The 25,097-nt window shown below is 38.1% G+C and overlaps 3 protein-coding genes across 7 annotated transcripts in view; 2 read left to right on the top strand and 1 right to left on the bottom strand.

Annotated features, from left to right (window-relative positions):
* Nucleotides 1-6,491, top strand: part of ANKUB1 (ankyrin repeat and ubiquitin domain containing 1) — a 31,813-nt gene extending 25,322 nt beyond the window's left edge. For all 4 annotated transcript variants that reach the window (XM_003925043.4, XM_039480297.2, XM_074405486.1 and 1 more), the window contains one exon: nucleotides 4,725-6,491. In XM_003925043.4, coding sequence (XP_003925092.2) covers nucleotides 4,725-4,854 — 130 coding nt within the window. In that variant the 3' untranslated portion in view covers nucleotides 4,855-6,491. The remainder of the gene's footprint in view (nucleotides 1-4,724) is intronic.
* The window catches only part of RNF13 (ring finger protein 13), a 221,307-nt gene extending 208,454 nt beyond the window's left edge, over nucleotides 1-12,853 (bottom strand). The window contains exons 1-2 of the mRNA XM_074405484.1: nucleotides 12,804-12,853; nucleotides 12,289-12,412 (exon numbers count right to left, since the gene is read on the bottom strand). The gene's annotated coding sequence lies outside the window, so the exon portion shown is untranslated. The remainder of the gene's footprint in view (nucleotides 1-12,288; nucleotides 12,413-12,803) is intronic.
* Nucleotides 12,854-12,902: 49 nt separating this feature from the next.
* COMMD2 (COMM domain containing 2) overlaps nucleotides 12,903-25,097 on the top strand; it is a 34,725-nt gene continuing 22,530 nt past the window's right edge. For both annotated transcript variants that reach the window (XM_039480181.2, XM_010335779.3), the window contains exons 1-5: nucleotides 12,903-13,050; nucleotides 13,141-13,218; nucleotides 13,920-14,002; nucleotides 14,544-14,717; nucleotides 23,858-24,068. In XM_039480181.2, the coding sequence (XP_039336115.1) occupies nucleotides 12,984-13,050; nucleotides 13,141-13,218; nucleotides 13,920-14,002; nucleotides 14,544-14,717; nucleotides 23,858-24,055 (600 nt within the window). In that variant the 5' untranslated portion in view covers nucleotides 12,903-12,983 and the 3' untranslated portion in view covers nucleotides 24,056-24,068. The remainder of the gene's footprint in view (nucleotides 13,051-13,140; nucleotides 13,219-13,919; nucleotides 14,003-14,543; nucleotides 14,718-23,857; nucleotides 24,069-25,097) is intronic.

The raw sequence follows: 25,097 nt of genomic DNA, 5'->3' as shown, positions 1-25,097 counted from the left end.
TCTGTATTGAACGGGGCGCTAGAATTGACATTAATATTTACAGTGAGTTAAAAGGTAATCCATAGCACATCTAAAGAGATTAAAAAAAAATTGTAACAGAATTAGATATTTCAGGTACACAACTCTCTGATTAGAGCTCAGATCCCATCCATTACTTATGAGGTATTATTTGATGCAAATATTACAGTTAGAAACATAGATTTATGAGTGACTTTTCCCCTTAATATAATGAGAAGGAAAGAAAAAACAAGGCTAGATTGTTTTACTTGCTTTTCTGTACTGGTCTTTAGCTCAGCTCAACTTTATTTCATTTAGGTTGTTGCCACCTTGTGGTGAGAATAATTTGGGCTATAAAATGCAAAATTCAATATCCAATAGAGTGAGGTTGACAATACAGGAAGACACTTAATAGCTTAATAGTCTCAATCTTTGTAATTTGTGAGATATCTCTGACTAGAATGTATAAAAAGAGATCATCAAAAATTCTAGAAATGTACTAGGAAAATTATTAATTGAAAAAACAGGTCAGGTGTGGTGGCTCACATCTGTAATCCAAGCACTTCAGAGGCCAAGGTGGGTGGATCACCTGAGGTTGGGAGTTCAAGACCAGCCTGACCAACATGGTGAAACCCCGTCTTAAAAAAAAAAAAAAAAGAAATCCTCAATTAATTAAATAAAAAAATTTAAAAAAAGAAGAAAAAACAACATAGTCCAGCTTAAAATAAGGCTGTAAACCTGCAAACAAGAAAGGAAATATTGATTTGTTTTATCAACAGATACATGCTAAAAATGAGTTTATTTTCCAAACATTCAGTAAGTGTTTGCTATAGCCCAGTGCCGTGCCTAGCAGAACAGAAATGTGCATGAAAAGCATGTTTTTAAGGGTTGTGTGTGTGTGTGTGTGTGTGTGTGTGGTTTTAGATGAGAAAAGCTGACAGTGTCTGTTGTGTAGAGTGCTTTCTTAGGGAAGAATTTTGAGTTATGAAATATATAGTAAAATCCATAAAGACCACTAATCTCACATATATGGCTTGTTGAAATTTTATGTTTTCATATATCCATGTAACCACTACTCATATCAGAAGCAAACTATTTCCAGCCCCCAAAAATTTGCCTTCATGCCCCTTGCCAGTCAATGATCCTTTATGGATGTAACTATATTATTCTCATCTCTATCACTGAAGATTAGTTTAGCCTATTCTTGAACTTCAAATAAAGGGCACATATGGCAAATACCTTTTATATTTTGCTTTTTTGTTCAACACATTGCCTGTAAGATGCATCAATGTTTTTGCATGTATTGGTTGTTCTTATTTTTATGTAGTGTTCCTTTTTATGCAGTATTTCATACATAATTTATTTATCTATTTTCCTATTGATAGGCATTTGGATTGTTTCTAATTTAGGGGCTATTTTGAATAAAAATGCATGATTATTCTTACATATGAGGTTTGGTGGACATTTGCATGCACTTCTCTTGACTCTATACCAAGAAACAGAATTGCTGGGTCATAGGATAAATTTGTTTAGCTTTAGTAAACATTTCTAAACACTTTTTAAAAGAGACTACCAGTGTGCTGCTTTTTTGTAGCTATATTTCATAAGGATTAGCGTTATTAAGGAGTGACAATTTCAAGATCAAGAAAGAAATTGCTAGAGAAGACAATTTGTTAAAGAAAGGGTTACTCCGTGAAGGAAAGAAGGGAAAGAGAGAGAGGAAAGAAAGAGACAGAGAGAAAGGAAAAAAGGAGGGAAGGGAAGAAGGGAGGGAGGGAGGGAAGAAGGAAAGGAGGGAGGGAGGGAAGAAAAGGGTTAGTGCAGAAGGGAGACCCATGGGGGAGTGGTGGTCAGTCTGACTGCACACTTACTCTGGCAGTGTTACTCCTAGCAAATCCTCTTTTCGTTTCTCTTTTCCCAATATTTTTCTCTTTCCTGTATTCACACCCTCCACTTCCCATCTGTTTCTGCCCCCTTTCCATGGACTCTTTCCCAGGACCTGTTCCACCTTCCTTTGTGCTGTGGAAAGGAAGAGGAGATCTACAACCTCATGCCCTTGCAGTCTTCTTGATCTAGTTCGGGTTCCTCAGAGAAGTCACAAAAGCACTTATGTCTACCTGAAGTAGACAGTAGGCAGGCAGTCAGGTGGTTTGAGCACTCCTCTAAATGACCAGTGCAGCTCTTGTACCACAAAGACACAAACACGAGGAATGGATGTACACTATTTTGATGGCTACCTGCACCAAGCTAGTATCATAGCCAGGAAATGGGGAAGAACCTAACATAATCCTTTATGATGCTGACCCAGGGATCAGGTGGGTAAAGTGACCATCAGATGTTCCTGTTTTGTAGGAAGAGGAGTCTCCCCAACCAGACAAGTCACCTGGCATCATGTGAAAGTAATTGTTGGACAACACGTTATTCAGGAACTCTACCCTTAGATACATAAAACTAAACGTCTCAGGGCTGACTCCAAGATGACATTGATGCATTTGGCATATAATCAAGTGCTAATGTGGGTTTGGGTTGATGAGGGCATGTGGCTAGTGTAGACATGACAGTCATTGAGGCCAGAAGGTCACATAGAGTATCATTCCTCAGCCTAGAAGGCAGTGTAGGCTTTACATAGGTCAAAGAATATCTGTAAGGTGTGTCTAGAAAATAACCTTCCTTACTGCTTATTGTCCAATTCCAGAGAGGTTTATGTGACCTGGGAGTCCATTTAAGTAAAGATTCAAATGTAGGGGATTGATCCAAAAGGCTGAGAGTTTGAGTGGACTAAGAATAGATGATAATCTCAAATGCTATGCGCTTTGATGGGCTCTGGTATTCTAGGAACAAGTACAGCTCTTCATTTTTATTCTTTATTTTAAAAGGCATGTCTTGTATGTTTTAATCACTTTTTGTATCTCTAGCACATAGAATAGTGCTTGCCATAAGTAAATGCTCAATATGCATCTTTTTCTTAAGGAAAACATTTTTTGAATGAATGTGGAAAAGACAAGTTTCAAATGTCAGGGAGAGAATCAGGATAGGCTCTGAGCCTAGGAAGAGCTAGGATATGTATCAAAACAGGAGAGGACTTCAAATTAAGTCAGATGGGATATGAGGGAAGGCTAAAAGTGCCTAAGTGATTTAAGACTAAACACCTAATTTTATAGGCATCATGGATGGGTTAACCCAGTTTAGAGCCCAGAAAAAAGCCATTGAGGTAAAGAAAGAAGTTAATTCAGAACAAAGAAGTTGAATCAGGCAGACATGGACCTGGTTCAAATGCTGGAAACACTATGGTACTTTTGTACAGATTGCTCCTAATAGATTGAGTCAAAGCCTTTTAAAAATACCAGACTTTGCCAAACAAAATGGGTCGAGGTGAGGTAAAGGATCCAAGATAGTAACATGGTCAAAGGCACTGTTTTCTGAAAGAGCAAGAAAGAAATTTAGTTTTTAGGAAATTACGTGGATTTGCAAAAGGCACTGTAGGCAATAGGGAAAAACTGGCTACAGATAAGCCTGGCAATATGAACTGCATCTACACTAAGAAGCATCTTGTGTGACCAAGTAGAGATTTTGCTTCTTATTCCCCCTTCCATGGGGCAGGAGGTGGATGGGAAGCTCATAGAAGTTCTTTTTCATGAAGTATGTTACATAATTAGTTTTAGATTGTTTTTGAGACAAATCTGATAGAGATATATGGAAGATTCACTGGAAAGATGTGGAAAGACTATAGTAGAGTTAGGAACCTGCAATAAGAAAAATAAGACATAATAAAGACCTGGACTAGAACAATAGTAGTTAGGGGAAAAAAGAAAAGGCCAAATACAAGAGATATTTCTGGAGAATCATCTACAAAATTTGGTCACTGACTGGGTGTGGAGATAGAGAAAGAAGGAATTTAGTTTGGTTTCTAGATTTGGAGACGGTGAAGGTAGCAAAATCAAAGTGTTAGAACAAGTAAACAGAAGTGGGACAAGTTTAGGAAGAAGATATGTTAAATTAGAAGTGCCTATGGGATAAATATTTTTACTTGGCAATTGGAGATATGCAACTTTTATGAAAGGTCAAGATTTAGGAGTCATGGATAAGGGAATTGAAACAGTGAGTAAATGAGGACTCCTAGGATGAGGTTATAGAAAGAGAGAAGGACCAAGGATAGAATCTTGGAGGACCCCAAAATTTAAGGGGAAGTAACACACCTCGGTATTAAATCACATTTGCATCCTACAAAGTAAGAACAGTTGTACTCAAATTTGCAAGTCTTTATTGGTATATAGCCAGAGAATAACTTATAACATTATATAACATTAAATTCCATTGCATTTTAGTTAAAGACTATCAAAATACCTGATATCTTTTCAGCTAAAAAATCTTCATGTATGTTTGTAGGGGTAGAAAGTGGAGAAAAGAGGCCAGGGAATATATGATGTATAGGAATATCTAGAAAAGAGAGAGAAAAAGTTTCAACCCAGAGAATTCTACGACATTGAGTGGCTTTCTGTTTCTAGTTGTGGATTCTAAATTTTTAGTATTGCCTTGGGAAAATATCATTCCCACTGCATCACAGGGAACTTATTTTGGAAAGATCCTTGTTTCTATTTCACATCTACCTATGTGACAAGATAAACTAGCCCTAGTTACAAAATCAACCTGAAGATTTCCAACCTTTTTCAGCTATGTATGCAGACAAGATCAGACCTCCTTATAAATTATATCTTGTTTTCTTGCAGTGCCTTTAAAGAGAAACGATGGCTTCAGCAGTTAGGAATAGCAAGAGTCCTGGCCAAAAAGAGCATTTCTAACTTGACTACAAGAAGAGGCCTCAGAGCATGTGAAAACCCTCTAGAAACTGTGCTTTGAAAAGCACAATCTCAGTTTGGACAAAGACCTGATCAAACAGAATCTCCAGTTCTAATGTTAACATCTCTAATAACAGTTCTAATGCTATCATCTCTAGTAACAGTTCTAATGCCACATAACTTTTAAAAGGATATTTAACCTCACATTTTCTCGAACTTCATCACCCTAAGTGAAAATTTAGTACTTTTTTGTGTAAAGAATATGAGGAAGAATTCAGAAGAAACTGAGAATACTAGTTGCCCACAAGGTAGGGGAACTGAGACAACAGAAAACAAGAAAGTAAGAATTTTTACAGTTCCTTTGTTTGTTTGTTTTGTTTCTTAAAAAGTGTGTTTTGGTTTTTTAAGCCATATGAATGCAGAACATATTTAAAAATAAACAAAAATTTTTAATTCTATATAAGGAAAGTCCTTAAGAAAGTTAACAAATACAAAAAAAAAAAAAAAAAAAAAAAAAAAAAAAAAAAGAAAAAAAGAAAAAAAAAAGAAAAAAAAAGAAAAAAAAAAAGAAAGTTAACAAATATACCATCGCGGGGCGCGGTGGCTCATGCCTGTAATCCCAGCACTTTGGGAGGCCGAGGCGGGTGGATCACGAGGTCAAGAGATCGAGACCATCCTGGTCAACATGGTGAAACCCCGTCTCTACTAAAAACACAAAAAATTGGGCCGGGCTCGGTGGCTCAAGCCTGTAATCCCAGCACTTTGAGAGGTCGAGCGGGTGGATCATGAGGTCAAGAGATCGAGACCATCCTGGTCAACATGGTGAAACCCCGTCTCTACTAAAAATACAAAAAATTAGCTGGGCATGGTGGCACGTGCCTGTAATCCCAGCTACTCGGGAGGCTGAGGCAGGAGAATTGCCTGAACCCAGGAGGCGGAGGTTGCGGTGAGCCGAGATCGCACCATTGCACTCCAGCCTGGGTAACAAGAGCAAAACTCCGTCTCAAAAAAAAAAAATACAAAAAATTAGCTGGGCATGGTGGCGCGTGCCTGTAATCCCAGCTACTCGGGAGGCTGAGGCAGGAGAATTGCCTGAACCCAGGAGGCGGAGGTTGCAGTGAGCCAAGATCGCGCCATTGCACTCCAGCCTGGGTAACAAGAGTGAAACTCCGTCTCGGGAAAAACAAATAAACAAAAAAAACAACAAAAAAAAAACCAAATACCATCTAAATCTAATGCTGATCTCAGACATCTTTTGAACTTCTGCTATAACATTGCTTCCAATTAATCTTTTTAAATTGAGTTAAAATTTACATGCAGTGAATTGCATGAATCTTAAATGTAAGATTCAATGGATTTGAAAAATATCCCAGTCAAAACATAGAACAGTTTTGTTACCCCCAGAAAGTTCCTTTAAGCTCCTAAGTCAATCCCAACTTCTATAGATTACTGCTATTCTGATTTCTATCTCCTTAGATGAGATTTTCAAATCATTGGTATCATACAGTTGTTCACTTTGTGTCTGGGTTATTTTGTTCAACTTAATGTTTTAAGATTCATTTATATTACTGCATGTATCAGTAGTACATTCCTTTTTTTTAAAGACAGAGTCTTACTCTGTCGTCCAGGCTGGAGTGCAGTGGCATGATCTCAGCTCACTGTAACCTCCACCTCCTGGGTTCAAACAATTCTCCTGCCTCAGCCTCCTGAGTAGCTGGGATTACAAGCATGTGTCACCACACCCAGCTAATTTTTGTATTTTTAGTATTTTGTATTTTTAATTCCTGATCTCAAGTGATCCGCCTGCCTCAGCCTCCCAAAGTGCTGGGATTACAGGCATGAGCCACCATGTCCAGCCATACATTCTTTGTTATTACTGAGTAGTATTCCATTATATGGATGCACCATAATGCATAGTGTATGGACTGTATAGATGTTTGGGTTGCCTCCAGTTTTGACATATTATGAATAAAGCTTTATGAACATTATTGTGAAAAGTATTTTTCTGGACATATGCATTCATTTCTTTTGGGTAAATATCTAGGAGTAGAATTGTTGAATAACAGGGTGAATGTACATTTAACATTATAAGAAACTACCTAAGAGTTCTCCAAAGTGATTTTTTTATTTTTAACCCTTTGATTAGCAATGTACAAGAGTTCTGCCTTCACACACTTGATGTCATCAGTGTTTTTTACCTTTAGTCATTCTCCGGGGTTTGAAATGGTCAATCATTGTGGTTTAATTTGCATTTTCCTGAAGTCTATGATGCTGGATGCCTTTTCATGTGCTTATTGGCCATTTGTGTATCTTCTTTTGTGAAGTATCAATGCAAGTTTCTGCCTATTTAAAAAATTGGGCTATGGTTTAATTATTGGTTTGCTGGAGATTTTTGTATTTATGATACAAGTTCTTCATCAGATATATAGATATAGATATATACTGGATCTTTTTCAAAGTCTGTGGATCACCTTTTCATTTGACTAATGATGTTTTTTGATGAACAAAAATGTTTTAAATTTGATGAATTAGAAGTTATCACTTTTTTCTTTTATGGTTCATGCTTTTTATTTCCTCTAGAAGAACTCTGCCTGGCCAGATGCAGTGGCTCATGCCTGTAATCCCAACACTTTAGAAGCCAAAGTGAATGGATCACTTGAGGTCAGGAGTTCGATTCCAGCCTGGCCAACATGATAAAAATCTGTCTCTACTAAAAGTACAAAAATTAGCCAGGCATGGTGGTGCACACCTGTAATCCAAGCTTTTCAGGAGGCTGAGGCAGGAGAACCACTTGAACCTGGGAGGCAGAGGTTGCAGTGATCCAAGATCGTACCATGGCACTCTAGCCTGGGCAACAGAGTGAGACTCCATCTCAAAAAAAAAAAACAAAAACAAAACAACAATAAAAAAAAACTCTGCCTACTCAAAAGTAATGAAGATGTTCTCTTATATTTTATTCTAGAAGTTCAATAATTTTAGTCTTTATGTTAGGTTTATATTCTATCTCAAATTATTTGTGTGACTGATGTGTAGTTAGGGTTGGGATTAATTTTTGAAAACACTTTCCTTTCCCCCACTGACTTACCTTAGCATCTCTGTTGAAAATCAATTGGAAATATAGGTACAGATCTATTTCTAGACTTTCTGTTTTGTTCCATTGATCTACTTACTTGTCCTTGTACTAATACTACATTGTCTTAACTACTATGTCTTAATTAGTCTTGAAATCAGGTAATATGAATCTTCCAACTTTGTTATTGTTTTTCAAGTTTGTTTTGGCTTTTTTTAGTCCTTCACATTTCCATATAAATTTTAAAATAAACTTGCCACTCTCTATTTTAAAAGCCTGCTGGGATTCTGATTGGGCACAACTGACATTTTAATAATATTCAACCTTATAACCCATGATGTATATTTCTGTATTTGTGGTATATGTCTCCATTTACTTAAGTCTTAATTCTTCTTAGCAAAGTTTTATAATTTTTAGTGTACAGGTCTTGTAAATCTTCTGTTAAAAGTTTTTTTCTAAATATTTTATATTTTTGAGGCAATTTCCTGAGATGATTATAAGACAAATTTTGGTACAACAGTCATATGCACCTAAAATCTAAGGCTTGTTCTAAAAAAAATACCTTTGAGTTCTCAGTTAGATATTATGGGGTTGGGGCACAAAGGTTAATACAAACACACACACATGCCCACGCACACACACACATGCACATGCAAACGCGCGTGTGTGCGCGCACACACACAAACACACACACACACACATAGATGATTCTATAGGGATGTTGTAAGGCAGCATGTAAATAGGTATTAGTTCACCATAGAGAAAACAAGAAATGATAGTGAGTGGTAGGAGGCACAGCAGAGATTCTGGGGTGTTGCAACATTCTATTTCCTGTTCTGGAGTAATAGGTGTGTTTAACTTGAGAAAATTCAACAAGGAATATTTTAAAAATCTGTACCCTTTTCTGTTTGCATTTTTATAATACAGTTATAAATTTTTAAATCCTTTTTATATTTTTTTAATTTTTATACAAATTTATATTTTTAAATTTTTATCTAATTTTAAAATTTTTATATTTTTCAATAATTTTATAATACAAATTTTAAATGAATTAAAATAATTTTTTAAAATCTCAGGAGCTAATTCATGCATTTGGTGCCAGCTTTAGAGTCATGAGAAGGTGGTTGGTGTGAGAGAGGCTTGTCACCATGTTATTGTCCTGTAGCGAATTGAGCTGTAATTCCTTGCAGGGAGTGATAATATTTTATGTGTCATTGAAACACAGCCAAGGAAATACCCTGTGCAAGGATTCTGGGGCTAGAATACTTTAAAGGGAGGAAAAAAAAAAGGAAAATATAAGAGAAAAGAAAGACATATGAGCTGGAGTGGAATAGAAAGATCCAGGGAGTATGTGAGAGAATGATTGATATAAGCCTTGTTCCCTACCAGCATCAATTGAAAAAAATACTGAGATTTATGCTTTTCTTACATTCACCCTGGAAGTAAGACAGCATGAAGTGACATTAAGACCGTATATTTTGGCCTGGCGCGGTGGCTCAAGCCTGTAATCCCAGCACTTTGGGAGGCCGAGGCGGGTGGATCACAAGGTCGAGAGATCGAGACCATCCTGGTCAACATGATGAAACCCCGTCTCTACTAAAAATACAAAAAACTAGCTGGGCATGGTGGCACGTGCCTGTAATCCCAGCTACTTAGGAGGCTGAGGCAGGAGAATTGCCTGAACCCAGGAGGCGGAGGTTGCGGTGAGCCGAGATCGCGCCATTGCACTCCAGCCTGGGTAAGAAGAGCGAAACTCCATCTCAAAAAAAAAAAAAAAAAAAAAAAAAGAGACTATATATTTATAATGTAAATGCAATTGTAAAGTATTAGTATTAACATGCACTGGATACCCTAAGACATTTATTCTCAGCCTGATTCTTACTGAAATTAGAGTTAATGTATATTCTCCATGCTTCTGTGTCATTTTGTTTATTCTTCAAGTATTGCTACTCATCACACTATATTAAAGTTACTTCATTGTCTCCTTCACTTTTCTGACACCTCCTAGAAAACAAGGACATTGTTTTATTCCTCTCCAAACTGCCAAAGCACAGCATATCTTTGAACCTTTGCGGAATTGCTCAATAAATGCTTGTTGAATTAAATGAATGCCTTTTAAGATGATCCTGCACATGGAATTCTCAATTATTTATGAATTTATAGGAGCATGAAATCTGCTCCTGTAAAATGTAAATGCTGCTGTTTGCTTAATTCTAATTTATTGTTTAATTTGATCACCAAAATCAATTTTTAATGTGAATTTATTAGTTCATCTGTGTATCCTAACAACCCTGCATGGAATAGAAGGGCAGTATTAAAATAACAATCTTACAGATGAAGAGGCTATGCTTATAACATAAAAACAATTTACTAGAGCTCATACAGGTAATGTCAGAACCAGATCTGGAATCTAGTTTTGATTTTTTCACTCAGGTAGTTTTCTCTAAACAACTACATCACCTATGGCAACAAAAGCCATTCTATAAATTATCCTGGGGAGTTTTAACTCCCAGGTTTTCTGGATATAATTTGGTTTCTTTCTTTTTTCTTTTTCTTTTTCTTTTTCTTTTTTTTTTGACAATGTCTCACTCCGTCACCCAGGCTGGAGTGCAGTGACTCAAATCTTGGCTCACTACAACCTCCGTCTCCCAGGTTCAAGCAATTCTCATGCCTTAGCCTACCAAGTAGCTGAGACCACAGGCACATGCCACCATGCTTGGCTAATTTTTGTATTTTTAGTAGTGATGGGGTTTCACCATGTTGACCAGGCTGGACCCAAACTTCTGGCCTCAAGTGATCCTCCCACCTTGGTCTCCCAAAGTGCTGGTTTTACAGGCATGAGCTACCGCACCCGGCCTAACTTGGTGCCTTGCCACCTTCTTTAGACAGCCCATTCTTCTCCCTATTCTCACCTTCAGCTCACCTGTCTTCACTTCCCTCCCTCAGATTACAGAGAAGAAAGGCTATTTCTTCTGTCTTTTTCTTTCTTTCTTTTTTTTTTTTTTTTTTTTTCTGAGACAAAGTCTTGCTCCCCAGGCTGGAGTGCAGTGGAATGATCATGGCTCACTGAAACCTCTGCTTCCCAGGTTCAAGCGATTCTCCTGCCTCAGCCTCCCAAGTAGCTGGGACTACAGGCATGTGCTACCACGCCCAGCTAATTTTTTTGTATTTTTAGTAAAGACAGGGTGTCACAGTGTTAGCCGGGATAGTCTTGATCTCCTGAACTCATGATCTGCCCACCTCAGCTTCCCAAAGTGCTGGGATTACAAGTGTGAGCCACCGTATCCAGCTGAAGAAAGGCTATTTAATATTGGCATACTATTGTGTCTATCTGCAAATTCATTTCAGCATTCCTTATCCCCTATATATGTACAGTTCTCGAATACCTCTTTCGAATCAGTTGAAACTGGTTTTTACTATAATCTCACTAATTCTCTCATTAACCAGTTCAATACATTCTTTGACATGTGTTCACTGTATACTTGTAGAAGCATCAAGATTTTACATTTTCTGAGAATTATTCTTCAATAATGAATGTTTTTGCAATAACATATGAATAAAGGCAACTTCAGGGAATGATGCAATTTTTGCTGATCTGCAATTCACAGCCTAAGTAAAAATTTTGTTCTCTCTGCAAATCGTACTTCAAGACCTAACTAATAAGTTCAAGGACCTGTCTTTCTGTGCCCCAGTGGAAGAAACAATTTCAGTCAGATGTGATAGATAACATAGACACAGAGAAATGACTTGAAAAACTCTTCCAATGTTCCCTGAGAGACTCAGAATACAGAAAGAGTTGTCTCAAGCCTAGATAGAAAAGACAGATATGAAGAGTCTCCTCCTCTTCCCCTGTCTTCCTTCATGCCCTCCATTTTCAAGGAACTGAGATTTGAAGAATCCTATTCCTATCAATTGGCAACTTTATAATCTCTTATATTCGAACCACAGCAGGTGAGAAGAGAGAGTTGGAAAAGAAACTAAATTATCACAGGCCCTAAACACTTTTTAAAAGACATTGCTCTGGGCCAGGTGTGGTGGCTCATGCCTGTAATCCCAGTACTTTGGGAGGCTGAGTTGAGTGGATGAATTGAGGTCAGGAGTTTAAGAGCAGCCTGGCCAACATGGTGAAACTCTGTGTCTACTAAAAATACAAAAAATTAGCCAGGCATGGTGGCTAGGCGCCTGTAATCCCAGCTACTCGGGAGGCTGAGGCAGGAGAACCACTTGAACCAAGGAGTCGGAGGTTTCAATGAGCTGAGATGGCGCCACTGCACCCCAGCCTGGCAACAGAGTGAGACTCCTTCTCAAAAAAAAAAAAAAAAAAAAAAAAAAGACATTGCTCTAAATTCTGTAAGTGTCAGTCATTGTCATCATCATGATTATCTTTATCCTAATTTTTAATCACTTATAAAACTTGTCACAAACCTCCAGTTTTCAGCCTGGTATGTAGAAGGATGGGCTTTGGAGCAGGTAGGTGAGGGATCCAACCCTCTCCTTCCAGCTTTGTCACAGGCTTTGTCTCACAATCTCTGGAGTTTTGTCTCTTTATCTGTAAAAAAACAAAGCCATGGCTGTTGAGGATATTAACTGACATATGTCTAAGATAACATATACAGAAGCTCTGTGGGAACTATTAGCTTTATAAAAGTGTCCGTTGCTGGACTTGTCTCTCAGTTTCCTTATCTCTAATGGAAATTATAATGGAACGTACCTAATAGGGTTCTTGTGAACTCCAAATGTATTTAATAAATGCAAGAACAGCTCCTGACACGGTTAGTGCTTAACAAATGTGAGCTATTGTTATTATTAATGTGTGCTCCACGAGAGGGCGTGCCGGACGTCAAACACCTTGTCATCCCCCAAAGAGCCTAGCACCGTGCACCTAGCAGGTGCTCACTACATCTTTGGGGGATGATTTATAAAAGGAAAAGTGTTCTAACCTCAGCCTCCACTGCAGGGGACGTCCGAGTGTAGCACGTTCGTTCGTAGGCGGAACCCAAAGCTCCGGACGCTGCGACGCCGGAGCCTCTAGGCCACCGGACACGGGCGCCGGAAGTGGCGAAGGCGGGGTCCGCGACGGCGGCCGCCGCGCTGCCGGGTGAAATCGTAGGCCGGCGAAGATGCTGCTGGAGTTGTCTGAGGAGCATAAGGAGCACCTGGCCTTCCTGCCTCAAGTGGACAGCGCGGGTCAGGGGGCACGGGGGCGGCGGTCTGTGGGCTGGGGAGGAGGTCCGAAGGCAGAGCCCGGCACTCAACAGCCTCTGAATTTCATTGCAGTGGTCGCCGAGTTTGGGAGGATTGCTGTGGAATTCCTGAGGCGCGGCGCGAACCCCAAAATCTACGAAGGCGCCGCCAGTAAGAGGGGGAAGGGGACGGCTTCGCAGGCTGCTAGGATAGTGCGAGCCATTCTCTGTCTCCCGGGAGAGAAGGGGATTATGGCGATTCCTAGAGCCTTGTTCCCATTGTAGTAGAATAAAACCAGCAGAGCTCTTCAGTCAGGGTGCAAGTCCTGCCTGTCACTTAAGTAGCTGTGAGATTGTTAAAGCTTCTATTAAATCAGTTTTCTCATGGTAAAATATACATAATACCACCTCACTTTCAGAAATACTGAAAAGAAGGTGGTATACATAGACCAAAGTGTGTGGAATAGCTGGTTCAGCTGTGAATAAGCAAGTATTTGGTTATCGTTATTAATTGTTCAGATATCCGCTTTTGCTAAAGTGTTTTCCCCCTGGATAAGAAGAGGCAGTCTCTGGGATTAAGTCAATCCCTGTCCAGGTCCTCTTCTACCAAACTTGAAGGAGCTGCATTCAAGAGAAGGGCCACGCACCTGATATTAGCCTCCACAGTTTGCGTTTTGTTATGGTGGGAAATACCAAAGGCATTTGGCTGGGGGGTGGAGTGAGAAGGAGCAGGAGCCCCTGGCCAACTTACTGTTTTTCATGCAGTGTTTGAAAACATGTAATAATGGATAGTGTTTATTTTTACATACAAATATGAACAAGGTAAATACCACAGTAGTAATTTATTTGCTCGTTTTTGGTTTTCTTTCTCAGGAAAACTCAATGTGAGTAGTGACACTGTCCAGCATGGTGTGGAAGGATTAACGTATCTCCTCACTGAGAGCTCAAAGCTCATGGTAAGGGTTTCTCTGGACTCTTTTGTATTGCCTAGATCCTTAAGAAAGGTCTAGGGTACTCTACATCAAAGTTCTGGCAGGTACCTGTGTATTTTAATAATGTTGTTAATGGTTTATAATTGAGTTTTTGAAGACATACCTAAAAAATAAAAATCATATAACATCATCTGCTGACATGACTACCTCTTGCTAGTATAAATAGCTAGTACAGAAGTACCTCTAATTCTGCATGTTGTTAAACCATATATATATCCTAAGAAGAGAGAGAATATTAATATTTTGTTTGCATATCAGAATATCTGGCTTAATGAAGAATAAGAAAGGAAACTGGGCATCTTAATTATTTCCATTTTATACTTTAATAAAGTATTTTTATGTATCAGTAACTCAGATTTTGGCATGGTGGGCAATGCTTATCTTTAAGGAATACTGTTTATTTTACTAGACAGAATACATTAGAAGATATCATTCTTTTGTGTATGTCAGGTATTTTAGCTAGACAAAGATAAATTTGATGTTCTTTTAAACTCAATTTACTTAGATTTCTGAACTGGATTTTCAAGACTCTGTTTTTGTTCTGGGATTCTCTGAAGAATTAAACAAATTGTTGCTTCAGCTTTATCTGGACAACAGAAAAGAGATCAGAACTATTCTCAGTGGATTGGCACCTAGTCTTCCCAGTTACCATAACCTTGAATGGCGACTAGATGTACAGGTATAGCATTTTAAAAATTAACATAGAATATAAGAATTAATTTAGGTTTGCATCCTGTTTATTGTATTCCTCACCAGCTTAACTAAGATCCCTTTTGAAACTTTGTTTTTTTAACTTTCATTTTTAGGCCATTTGTTGTATTTTCAGCGTGTTCAAATCAGTTTAATTTGCAAAATTTATAAGAAATTGGTTATTTTTGAAAAGGAATTGATTATGCAGATTTTTTAGGTGGTGCCTAGATGTTTAAAACCTTTTCTGTTTGAATATAACAGATGTGGAAAAGCGCACAGGTCAGTGTACCGCTCAGTGAATTATCACATGGTGCATTTAACTATGACTCCCACCCCAAAAGCGTCTTCCTTGCCTCCTTGCAATTACTACCCCTTCCCTCCTTTTCAAAGGTGACCAGCATCCTGACTTCTAACACAAATTACCTTTACCTGCTTTTTAACTTTGTATATATGGAATGGCTCAGTAAATGTTCTTTTGTACCTGACTTCTCTCACATATTATTTTTTGTGAGATTCATCTTTCAGTTGTTTTTAAAGTCATATAAATAAACAAAAGGGTATATTCAGATCATTGCATATAGTCTTTTATTAAGCAGAGAGAGATGAGTTAGTAGATGTGTACTGAATGGCATCTATTTGCTGATTAGAGCTGTGCTAAATGTTTTCAGACACAAAAGAAGTGTAAGATACTTTGTCAGCTGGAAAAGATGTTATCACCTTGGTTAGGGATATTAGGCATTCTCAAAATAACTAATAATTAAAGGTCTTTATAAAATAAGGTTATTGATGGGGAGAAAAGAATATAATTATACAAATGAAGATGACAGCTGTTTCAAAAAAAATACGTGTAGTTGTGTATATGTGCTGGCATTATTCAAGAAAGCTTCCAGCAAAAGGAAGTGAAATTTCAGAAAGATGAATGAATAGAGAAAATTAGGGTAAATATTCTTAGCAGATAAGGCAGAATATGTTGTAAAGGCCCACATTGATATGGAAATGAGTATATGAATATGTGGTACAGTGCACTAGTTTTCAAATTTGACTACATACTGGAATAACCTGGGGAGCTTTATAAAAGTCCTGATGTTTATGTGTAATACCCAGAGATTCTGATTTATTGGTACAGAGTTTGGCCTGACCATCAGGATTTTTTAAAGCTGCTTTTCACCTAGGTAATTCTAATGTGCAATACAGTTTGGAAACCACTGTTTTAGTGGATTCTTCTGATTCAAATAGAGGTAATGTCCAAATAGGTTATAGAAATTCGGTTAAAGGGATTTAGGCCTGATGTAGCAGACAACAGGAAGCCCTTGTAGACATTTGGATAAGAGAGTAACATTAAGGCCAGGTGCGGTGGCTCACAGCTGTAATCACAGCACTTTGAGAGGCCGAAGCAGGTGGATCGCCTGAGGTCAGAAGTTTGAGACCAGCCTGGCCAACATGGTGAAACCCGATCTCTACTAAAAATATAAAAATTAGCCAGGCTTGCTGGCACACGCCTGTAGTCCCAGCCACTTGGGAGGCTGAGGCAGGAGAATTGCTTGAGCCCAGGAGGCAGAGGTTGCAGTGAGCCAAGATTGTGCCATTGCATTCCAGCCTGGGTGACAGAGCGCGACTCCATCTCAAAAAAGAAAAAAGAAAAAAGAAAGAGAGAGTAACATTAAAAAACAATCACTTAGGAAAATTAATCTAGCATCTTCGGGCAGAGCTGAATGGAAGTGGGAATTCAAAATATGAAGAGCATTAGGCCTTTACACATTATTTTTCCTGTATATGAAATGCTTTTTCTACTTTGCTGCTACCTATTGACTCTACTTGTTCTTATCCTTTTAAGTCTCAGTTTAAATCAGGGCTCAACAAACTATGGCCTGTGGGCCAAATCTGGCTTGCTACCTATTTCTGTAAATAAAGTTTTATTGGGACACAGTCATACTCCTTTGTTTATGTGTTATTTATGGCTGCTTTCAAAGTACAAGGGCAGAGTTGAATAGTTGTACCAGAAACAGTATGATCTGCAAAGCCTAAAATATTATCTGGCTCTTTATAGAAAAGATTTGCTGATCTGTGCTCTAAATGATATCTTCCTCTTGGAGGAATGCCCCCTGCCACTAGTTAAATCTTGGTGGCATTTGTGTTTTCTTTTCATGGCACTGTGCTTCCTCTTTTGGCAAGTCATCTCAGTTAAACGTACCTGATTTTTTGTTGTTTGTATTTGTTTGTTTTACTAAACTGTAAACACTGGGATAGCAGGGACCATGCATATCTTATATATTCTCTTTTTCTAAGTCTCAACATCTCTATGCTCCACATGCTTAACTGTTTGTTTGTTTTTTTTTTTTTTTTGAGACGAAGTTTTGCTCTTGTTACCCAGGCTGGAGTGCAATGGCGCGATCTCGGCTCACCGCAACCTCTGCCTCCTGGGTTCAGGCAATTCGCCTGCCTCAGCCTTCTGAGTAGCTGGGATTTTAGGCACGTGCCACCATGCCCAGCTAATTTTTTGTATTTTTAGTAGAGACGGGGTTTCACCATGTTGACCAGGATAGTCTCAATCTCTTGACTTCATGATCCACCCGCCTCGGCCTCCCAAAGTGCTGGGATTACAGGCTTGAGCCACCGCGCCCGGCAATATGCTTAACTGTTGACCTTGCTTCCAGCTTGACTAAGAAAAGAGAAGCAATCAGAAAGAACTCCCACAAGCACCAATTACCACATCTCTCAGCCTGTATTAGGACCCACTTGCTCTGCCTTCTCTCCCGTTTCTCTTGTTGAAGTGCCTGTGCTCTTATCTACAGGCAGCCTTTTCCCTTGTATACCTCAGTCCAACCCCATTTACCCTCATGAGGACAGAGTTCTAGCAATTATTCCCTCTCTTACCTGCATCATACTTTGTTTACCTCTATTGAATCATTCCCTTCTTCACATACTCAGAAACCCAGTCTTAACGTCATGTACTCCTCCTACTGCCAGTCCATTATTTTGCTCCTCTTTATACTAAGACTTTTATTTTTTAAAGATAGCATCTCTCTTTGTTGCCCAAGCTAGAATGCAATGGTGGGATCTTGGCTCACTGCAACTGGGTTCAAGCGATTCTCCTGTCTCAGCCTCCTAAGTAATTGGGATTACAGGTGGGTGCCACCACGCCTGGCTAATTTTTGTGTTTATAGTAGCGACAGGGTTTCACCATGTTGGCCAGGCTGGTCTCGAACTCCTGACCTGAAGTGATCCACTTGCCTTGGCCTACCCACGTGCTGAGATTATAGGCATGAACCACCACTTCTGGCCTATACCAAGACTTCTTGAAAGAGTTGTCTCTATTCGTATATTCTCCCTTCCCGTCATTTCTTAAACTGTTTCTAATCAGACTTCATCATCATCATCACTCTCCTCTCATAACTTACTCAAGGTCATCACTTTTTAGTTTTCTGCCATTCTGTTTAATAACAGCATTTGTCACAGTTAATCATGCCTTCCTACTTGAAATACTTTCTTTAGTTGCCTTCTGGGAAATAACTTCCTCTGGTTCTCACGCAACTTCACAGGCTCCTTTGCTGATTTCTATCTCATTGCCCTTTCAACATTGGGATGCCTCTAAGGTCAGTTCTGAGTCTTCATACCTTTTCCACTTACATTCTCAAGCTGGTTTCATCCAATTTGAATTCTTAAATAATGCCCATATTCTTGGGATTCCCAAATTTATATCTTTAGCCTAGACCTGTCCTCCCAACTTCAGAGTCATACAGTTGAAGCCTGTTTGACATCTCCACTTTGGTAATTTGATAAGCATTCAAATGCAATATATCCCAAACTGAATCCCACCTTTTTTACCCACTGCTACAGTTTGGTTTTGTGTCCCCACCCAGATCTCACCTTGAATTGTATTAATCCCCATGTGTCAAGGGTGGAACCAGGTGGAGATAATTGAATCATGGGAGCAGTTTTCTCCATGCTGTTCTTCTGATAGTGAGTGAGATCTGATAGTTTTATAAGGGGCTACCCTCTTTGTTTGGCATTCAGTCTCTCTCCTGCCGCCCTGTGAAGAGGTGCCTTCTGCCATGATTTTAAGTTTCCTGAGGCCTCCCCAGCCATGTGGAACTGTGAGCCAATTAAACCTCTTTTCTTTATAAATTACCCAGTCTCCATTATTTGTTCGCAGCAGTGTGAGAAAGGACTAATACACCCACTCCTTACTAAAACTGCTCCTTCCGTAGCCTCTTCCATCTCAGATGGTACATCCATTGTTTGAATCATACAGGCCAAAAATATTTTTGGGATCATCCTTGACTCTTCTTGACCTTCATCTAGTCCATCTGCAAGTCAGTTTTTTAAAAAGGTATCCACAGTCTGACCACTTCCCTTATATGACTTAAAAAAAAGTAGGAAATTTCACACCAAAATTATAATTTTTAACAACTTTTGAAAAATTAGAAGTTCAGGTGCACTAGAGCCACACTCACACGTGGCATTAATCAGTTGAAAATAGATTGAATTTAAGGTGATGACAGCTTATTTAAGTTGCAGTCTCTACATTAGGTGAGAATGTGGGCCTAGAACTTAGATGTAAAATTATTTCAAATCACAAATGAGAATGATTTTTCTGACATCTGAACTGAATCTCATTTGTTGCTCATGACTAATAGAAATAAAAGCCAGTGATTAAAGTAAGAGTGGTTTTAGGGAAAACAACCACTAGACACAACACAATGTCACTGAAAGCAACAGCAACATTTAAGAATAGAGGGATCATCAGGGGTATTAGAGTTAAGACAAAAGGCTTAGGATTTGGACAGAAGAAAGATGTATCTGTCACACTGTATCTTCAAATTTTACACTTGGGATAGAGTAGCTGGCATAGAGAATATTCCATTGTCATGAGCATCTTCAGGTACATGCAGATAAACAATAAAAAAGATAATTTCTTAGGCCATTAATCCATTCTTGCTTCCACACATCTATTCAGTTATCGGACCATTTATTGAATGTCTGGTGCATGCTAGGCCTTGTGGACTTAGCAGTGAAAGAAACAGTGCTCGCCTTTAAGTCCTCACAGTCTTACAGTAAGAGTGAGACCAAAAAATAAAATTTCATTAGAAATTAGCAATTATAATCAAGTGTGATGAGTGCTTGAATAGGCATGAACACAGGATGTGGTAAACCAGACTGTAGGCTCTAGGATGGCAGGTATTGTGTCTTGTTCATTACTGTGTGCCCAGCACAATACTGGCATATAATAGGCATTTGGTGCGGAATAGAAAGAGTGGGTGGCAGGGGGAGTGGCTTCTTAAAGTATTTATCAGATTTTTCTTGTACCCCTAACATGTGCCAGGTGTTGTGGATACAGCAAAGAACAAAACAGTTCGTGCTCTTGGGGACATCATAAACAGCAAGTCTTGTGGGGTTCACGGGGGAAATGACTGTGGATAAGCCTTTATATTAGGTCCTTTCATGATAACCCAGTGGAGATGTGAGGATGGTCATGTATGTGGCTCAGCAGTAGTTTATCTTATAGGTCTTTACCTCTCTCATGTGTACAAGTGTCCCCTGACTTAGGGGTCCAATAGGCTTTAACAGTTATTTTTTTGGCTTTATTGATTGGCTTTGAGTTTTTCCATTATGAATACATTTTTGGAAGTTAAAATTAAGAAACTGAATTTTCTAAAATTAAACTCAAGATAGTTCATGTACGGAGTAAAATCAGTTTGAATCACTGCATTATTGCTAGGACTAGGTTTAAGGTTGAAAGTATACTGAATGAATGTTGCTACTTATGGTGAAGTGCATTTAAGGCCTAAAAAAGCTACTCAGAACCAATGGAGTTCCTGAGCTTATTTGTTGAAACCATTGCATAGGATTTTAACTGGAGTGGATTATTCTGCTCAGGGAGAAAGGCATATCAGGTAAGACTAGCTAAATGGCTAGGAAACTAGTAATAAGATACAGCACCTTTCATGTTTAAGTAACTGACTTGTCTCGTGGAGACTTTTAGTGATGGACAATTACCACTTAATTATTGTGCGCTTGCTTATGGGAATCAAATTAATCATCATAGCTTAGTGTCTCATAGGAACATTTCCCCATGCTTAATAAATTGCCAACACAATTGATGTCCTTGTTAATAGCATTGTTAATTGAATGTACCACTATCTGAGACTGATGAAGGAGGATGTTCCTTTTAGGCCTGGCTCATTTATAACTACTACTTCAAAGCATTCTTTTTTTTTTTTTTTTTTGAAACAGAGTCTCACTCTGTTGCCAGGCTGGAGTGGCATAATCTTGGCTCACTGCAACCTGCGCCTCCCATGTTCAAGCGATTCTCCTGCCTCAGGCTCCCAAGTAGCTGGGACTATAGGCACACACCACCAAACCCAGCTAAGTTTTGTATTTTTAGTAGAGACAGGGTTTTGCCATGTTGGCTAAGATGGTCTCAATCTCTCGACCTCATGGTCCGCCTGCCTCGGCCTCCCAAAGTGCTGGGATTACAGGTGTAAGCCACTGCACACAACCTTCAAAGCATTCTTTTCCTGTCTGCCCACATGTTATTTGCTCTGAGGCTAAATAGAGAACTGAATTAGGAACTGTAGCTACATGAAACATAATTTATGTATCCTGTTTCCTACTTGATGTTTTTTGCCAGAATACCCTCTTCAGTGCCTTGAGATATGGCCCTTCAAAGTAAACATGTTTTTCATTTTTTTTCTAATTTGCATTGACATATGACATTTTAAAGTTGTTTTTATTGTTGTTATGTTTACAGGGATAAGGACAGAATTTCATTCCCCTTAAAAAATAAGTCCACTTTCAGAATTTTGTGGGCTACTGTCCTTTGACTTATAGTACTGTCATTCAACTTCTTTCTGAGAAAAAATGTCTTACTAGATGTTTGTTACAGATGTTACCTCTTTTCTAGAACTATTAAAGAATAGTATAGATATTTGTAAAGATATTGTAAAGATATTTAGATATGTTGTCTAAAAATTGGAGGATAGTAGCTTTAAGTCTTGCAACAAAAAAGTCATGGCTTCATTACATACCACATACACTCACTTCCTGTCAGTGCAGTCCCTGTCTGTCAGTGTAGAGGAAAAACAAATATAAACAGAGCATCACTGAATAAATAAGTACTGTTTTCAGTTATATGTATAGTTTGCATATATGTCATAATCTGTAATTATCTGTACTACAGAGATGATCTTAAACTGGTACTTTAGCCTGCAAGTACCTATTTTATGTTTAGGACTAGGTCACCCAAAGGGATTGACCTATTGTTTATAAATGATTTTGGGACATTAAATTTCAGCCTTGGATCAGTATCTTGGGTTCTTTTGGAAGCCCAAGTTACCTAGAATTATTTGGAAGAAGTTATTAGTCAAAATATTCTGTTATGGAATTAAATTTATCCTGAAATCTCAGGTTTAGATTTTCTCTTCAGGTTGGAATCTAGTCTTCTTGACATGACTCCACTATTTTTTATTACTTTTTTGCTGTCTCCTAAAACAGGATGTTTCAGGCTCATCTTTTGTAGTTTCTCTCCTAGACTTTAAATCAGCTATTGCTTTGGATAGTTCTGGTTCCTTTTAATGGACACTCTAAGGACTGAAAGGACTTTCAAGTTGGTCATTGTTTATAGTTTTGGGTTTTTTCTTTTAAAAATATGTCAGTAGTACTTATTTTTTAAATTTTGGGATATATTATACAAATGAAAGCTTATAGATACTCAAGTTTAAAGAATAATGATAAAACAAATACCAGTACACCCACCACCAAGCTTAGCAAATAAAACGAGTACCTCTGAAAAACTGTACCATCCCTCAGTTGTAACCATCTCCCAGCTACCTGGAGGAAACCATTATCCTGAATTGTCTGTCAATTATTTCTTTCCTTTTTTTTTTTCCCCCCGGAGACAGTCTCACTCTGTTGCCCAGGTTGGAGTATAGTGGTGTGATCTCAGCTCACCACAACCTCTGCCTCCCGGGCTCAAGCAATTCTTTTGCCTCAGCCTCCCAAGTAGCTGGCACTACAGGTACGCACCACCATGCTCGGCTACTTTTTGTATTTTTAGTAGAGACAGGGTTTCACTTTGTTGGCCAGGCTGGTCTTGAACTCCTGACCTTGTGATCCATCTGCCTCGGCTTCCTGAAGTGCTGGGATTATAGGCATGAGCCACTGCACCCAGTTTTTTTAAACATAAATTTTGTCACTAAACTGTATATTTTTTAAATTTGCACATATTCTGTGACTTGGTTTTTTTTATCATTTTCTTTTTAGTTTCTTCTATGATAACCCATGTTGCTGTAATTCATTTCTTTTCTCTGCCATTGAGTAAGCCATTCATCGTGTGATTATTCTTGGTTTATTCATTCTGTTGTTAATGAATATTTGAGATATTTCTAATTTTTAGTTTTTAGAAATAAACTGTCAGGAATAAATGTATATGTGTAAGACTTTAAGGTATATGCTTAGGAGTAGGTTGCTGGTAATGCATATTGTTTTCAAAAGTGGTTTTCTCATCCCTTATAAGCCTTGGATGAGAGTTCCCATTACTGCCACTTGCAGTGCTGGGTATAGACAGGTTTTTAATTTTTGCTAGTCAGATATTTTGTAAAATGGTATTTCATGTGGTTTACTGGCTATTACCCTGATGATTAATAAAGTTGAACATATTTTTCTATGTTTATTTGTCTTCTGTAAAATGCTTATTTAGATCTTTATATTTTTATCTTGACTTTTGAGGTTTTTTCTTATTAAATCAGAGGAGTTCATCACGCATTCTGGATACTAATCTTTTTTTGGTTATATGTGTGTTGCAAAATATCTTCTCTTGGTTTATTACTTGTTTTTTCACCGTCTTTAGGTATCCTTTGAAGAAAATTGATTTTTAATGTAGTTAAATTTATCAGTTTTATCTTTATGGTTTAAACCTTTTATATCATGTTTAAGAAATCTTTCCATACCATAAAATTGTTTTTATATTCTTATTATTTTCAAAGGTTTAATTTAAAGTTTACTTTTCATTTTGAAGTCTATAATTCATCTGAAATTTAATTTTGTATATGGTTTAAGATAATTATAAATAATATGTATTCCACATGGTTATTAAATAGTTACTGTGGTCTTCTTTCCTTTAAAATCAAGCTTGCAAGTAGAAGTCTCAGGCAACAGATTAAACCAGCAGTGACTATAAAGCTACACCTTAATCAAAATGGAGATCATGACACCAAAGTTCTACAAACAGACCCAGCCACCCTGCTCCATTTGGTTCAACAACTGGAACAAGCATTGGAAGAGATGAAGACAAACCACTGTAGGAGAGTTGTTCGCAACATCAAGTAGTGTCAGTTTTAAGGTATGAATCCCTTTAAATCACTTATGAATTGATGATATATAGCAATTACTTTTCAAAATTATTTTATTAATTCATGTTGATAAATACATCTAGACTCCTCAGTATCTATTCCAAGATACTGAGGTCATCATCAGAAGCTAAAGTAAAGTTCCTTTCTTGGTGCTAACTGTGGTCATCTTGACAGATTAAGATGTATTTTATATTTTAAGTCTTATGCTCTAACAACAGAATTAGCTGGGTGGCCATTATTTTGTATTTTAAATATGATAATAGGATTGAATCAGCTAGAAATGAATCTGTATCTTCTGTATATATGAATGACTATCTGGTTTTGCTACTTCTTTTGACTACTTAACTGTATTATTTTCCTCTTTATGGATCAAATTTGAAAATAAAATTCATAGTGTAATACTATTACTATGCAGAATTTTCTAAACAATTCAGTATTTTTGACTTTTAAAATACCCCACAATGTTAGTAGCCACAGAATATTGAACATCAATATGATTTTTAATGCTATATTGTTACAGGTAGTTTATTCATTTTTCTTTGTGAAGATGATAAATATTTACCATATTGCCTAAGTTTGAGTGATCATGGTTAACTGGCTTAAATGGTACTCAAATTTGTGTGGTCATATATTGTGTCAAGGACTAATTTCTTCCACCATACCGAAAGCATCTAAGAGACACACTGTCATTTACAATTTCTTTTTTGAGATGGAGTCTTGCTTTGTCACCAGGATGGAGTACCGTGGCGTGATCTTGGCTCACTGCAACCTCTGCCTCCCGGGTTCAAGTGATTCTCCCACCTTAGCCTCCCAAGTAGCTGGGACTACTGGCGTGTGCCACCACCACACCCAGCTAATTTTTGCACTTGTAGTAGAGACAGGGTTTCACCATGTTTGCCAGGATGGTCTTGATCTCTTGACCTCATTATCTACCCGCCTCAGCCTCCCAAAGTGCTGGGATTACAAGCCTGAGCCACTGTGCTCGGCCCTGTCATAAATAATGGATGCAGAGAAATATA

Source organism: Saimiri boliviensis, chromosome 9, assembly GCF_048565385.1.
Source record: "Saimiri boliviensis isolate mSaiBol1 chromosome 9, mSaiBol1.pri, whole genome shotgun sequence".
In the NCBI taxonomy this organism is placed as follows: Eukaryota; Metazoa; Chordata; class Mammalia; order Primates; family Cebidae; genus Saimiri; species Saimiri boliviensis.
The sequence above is the reverse complement of the archived record's forward strand: the minus strand, read 5'-3'. Positions and strand labels throughout refer to the sequence as shown.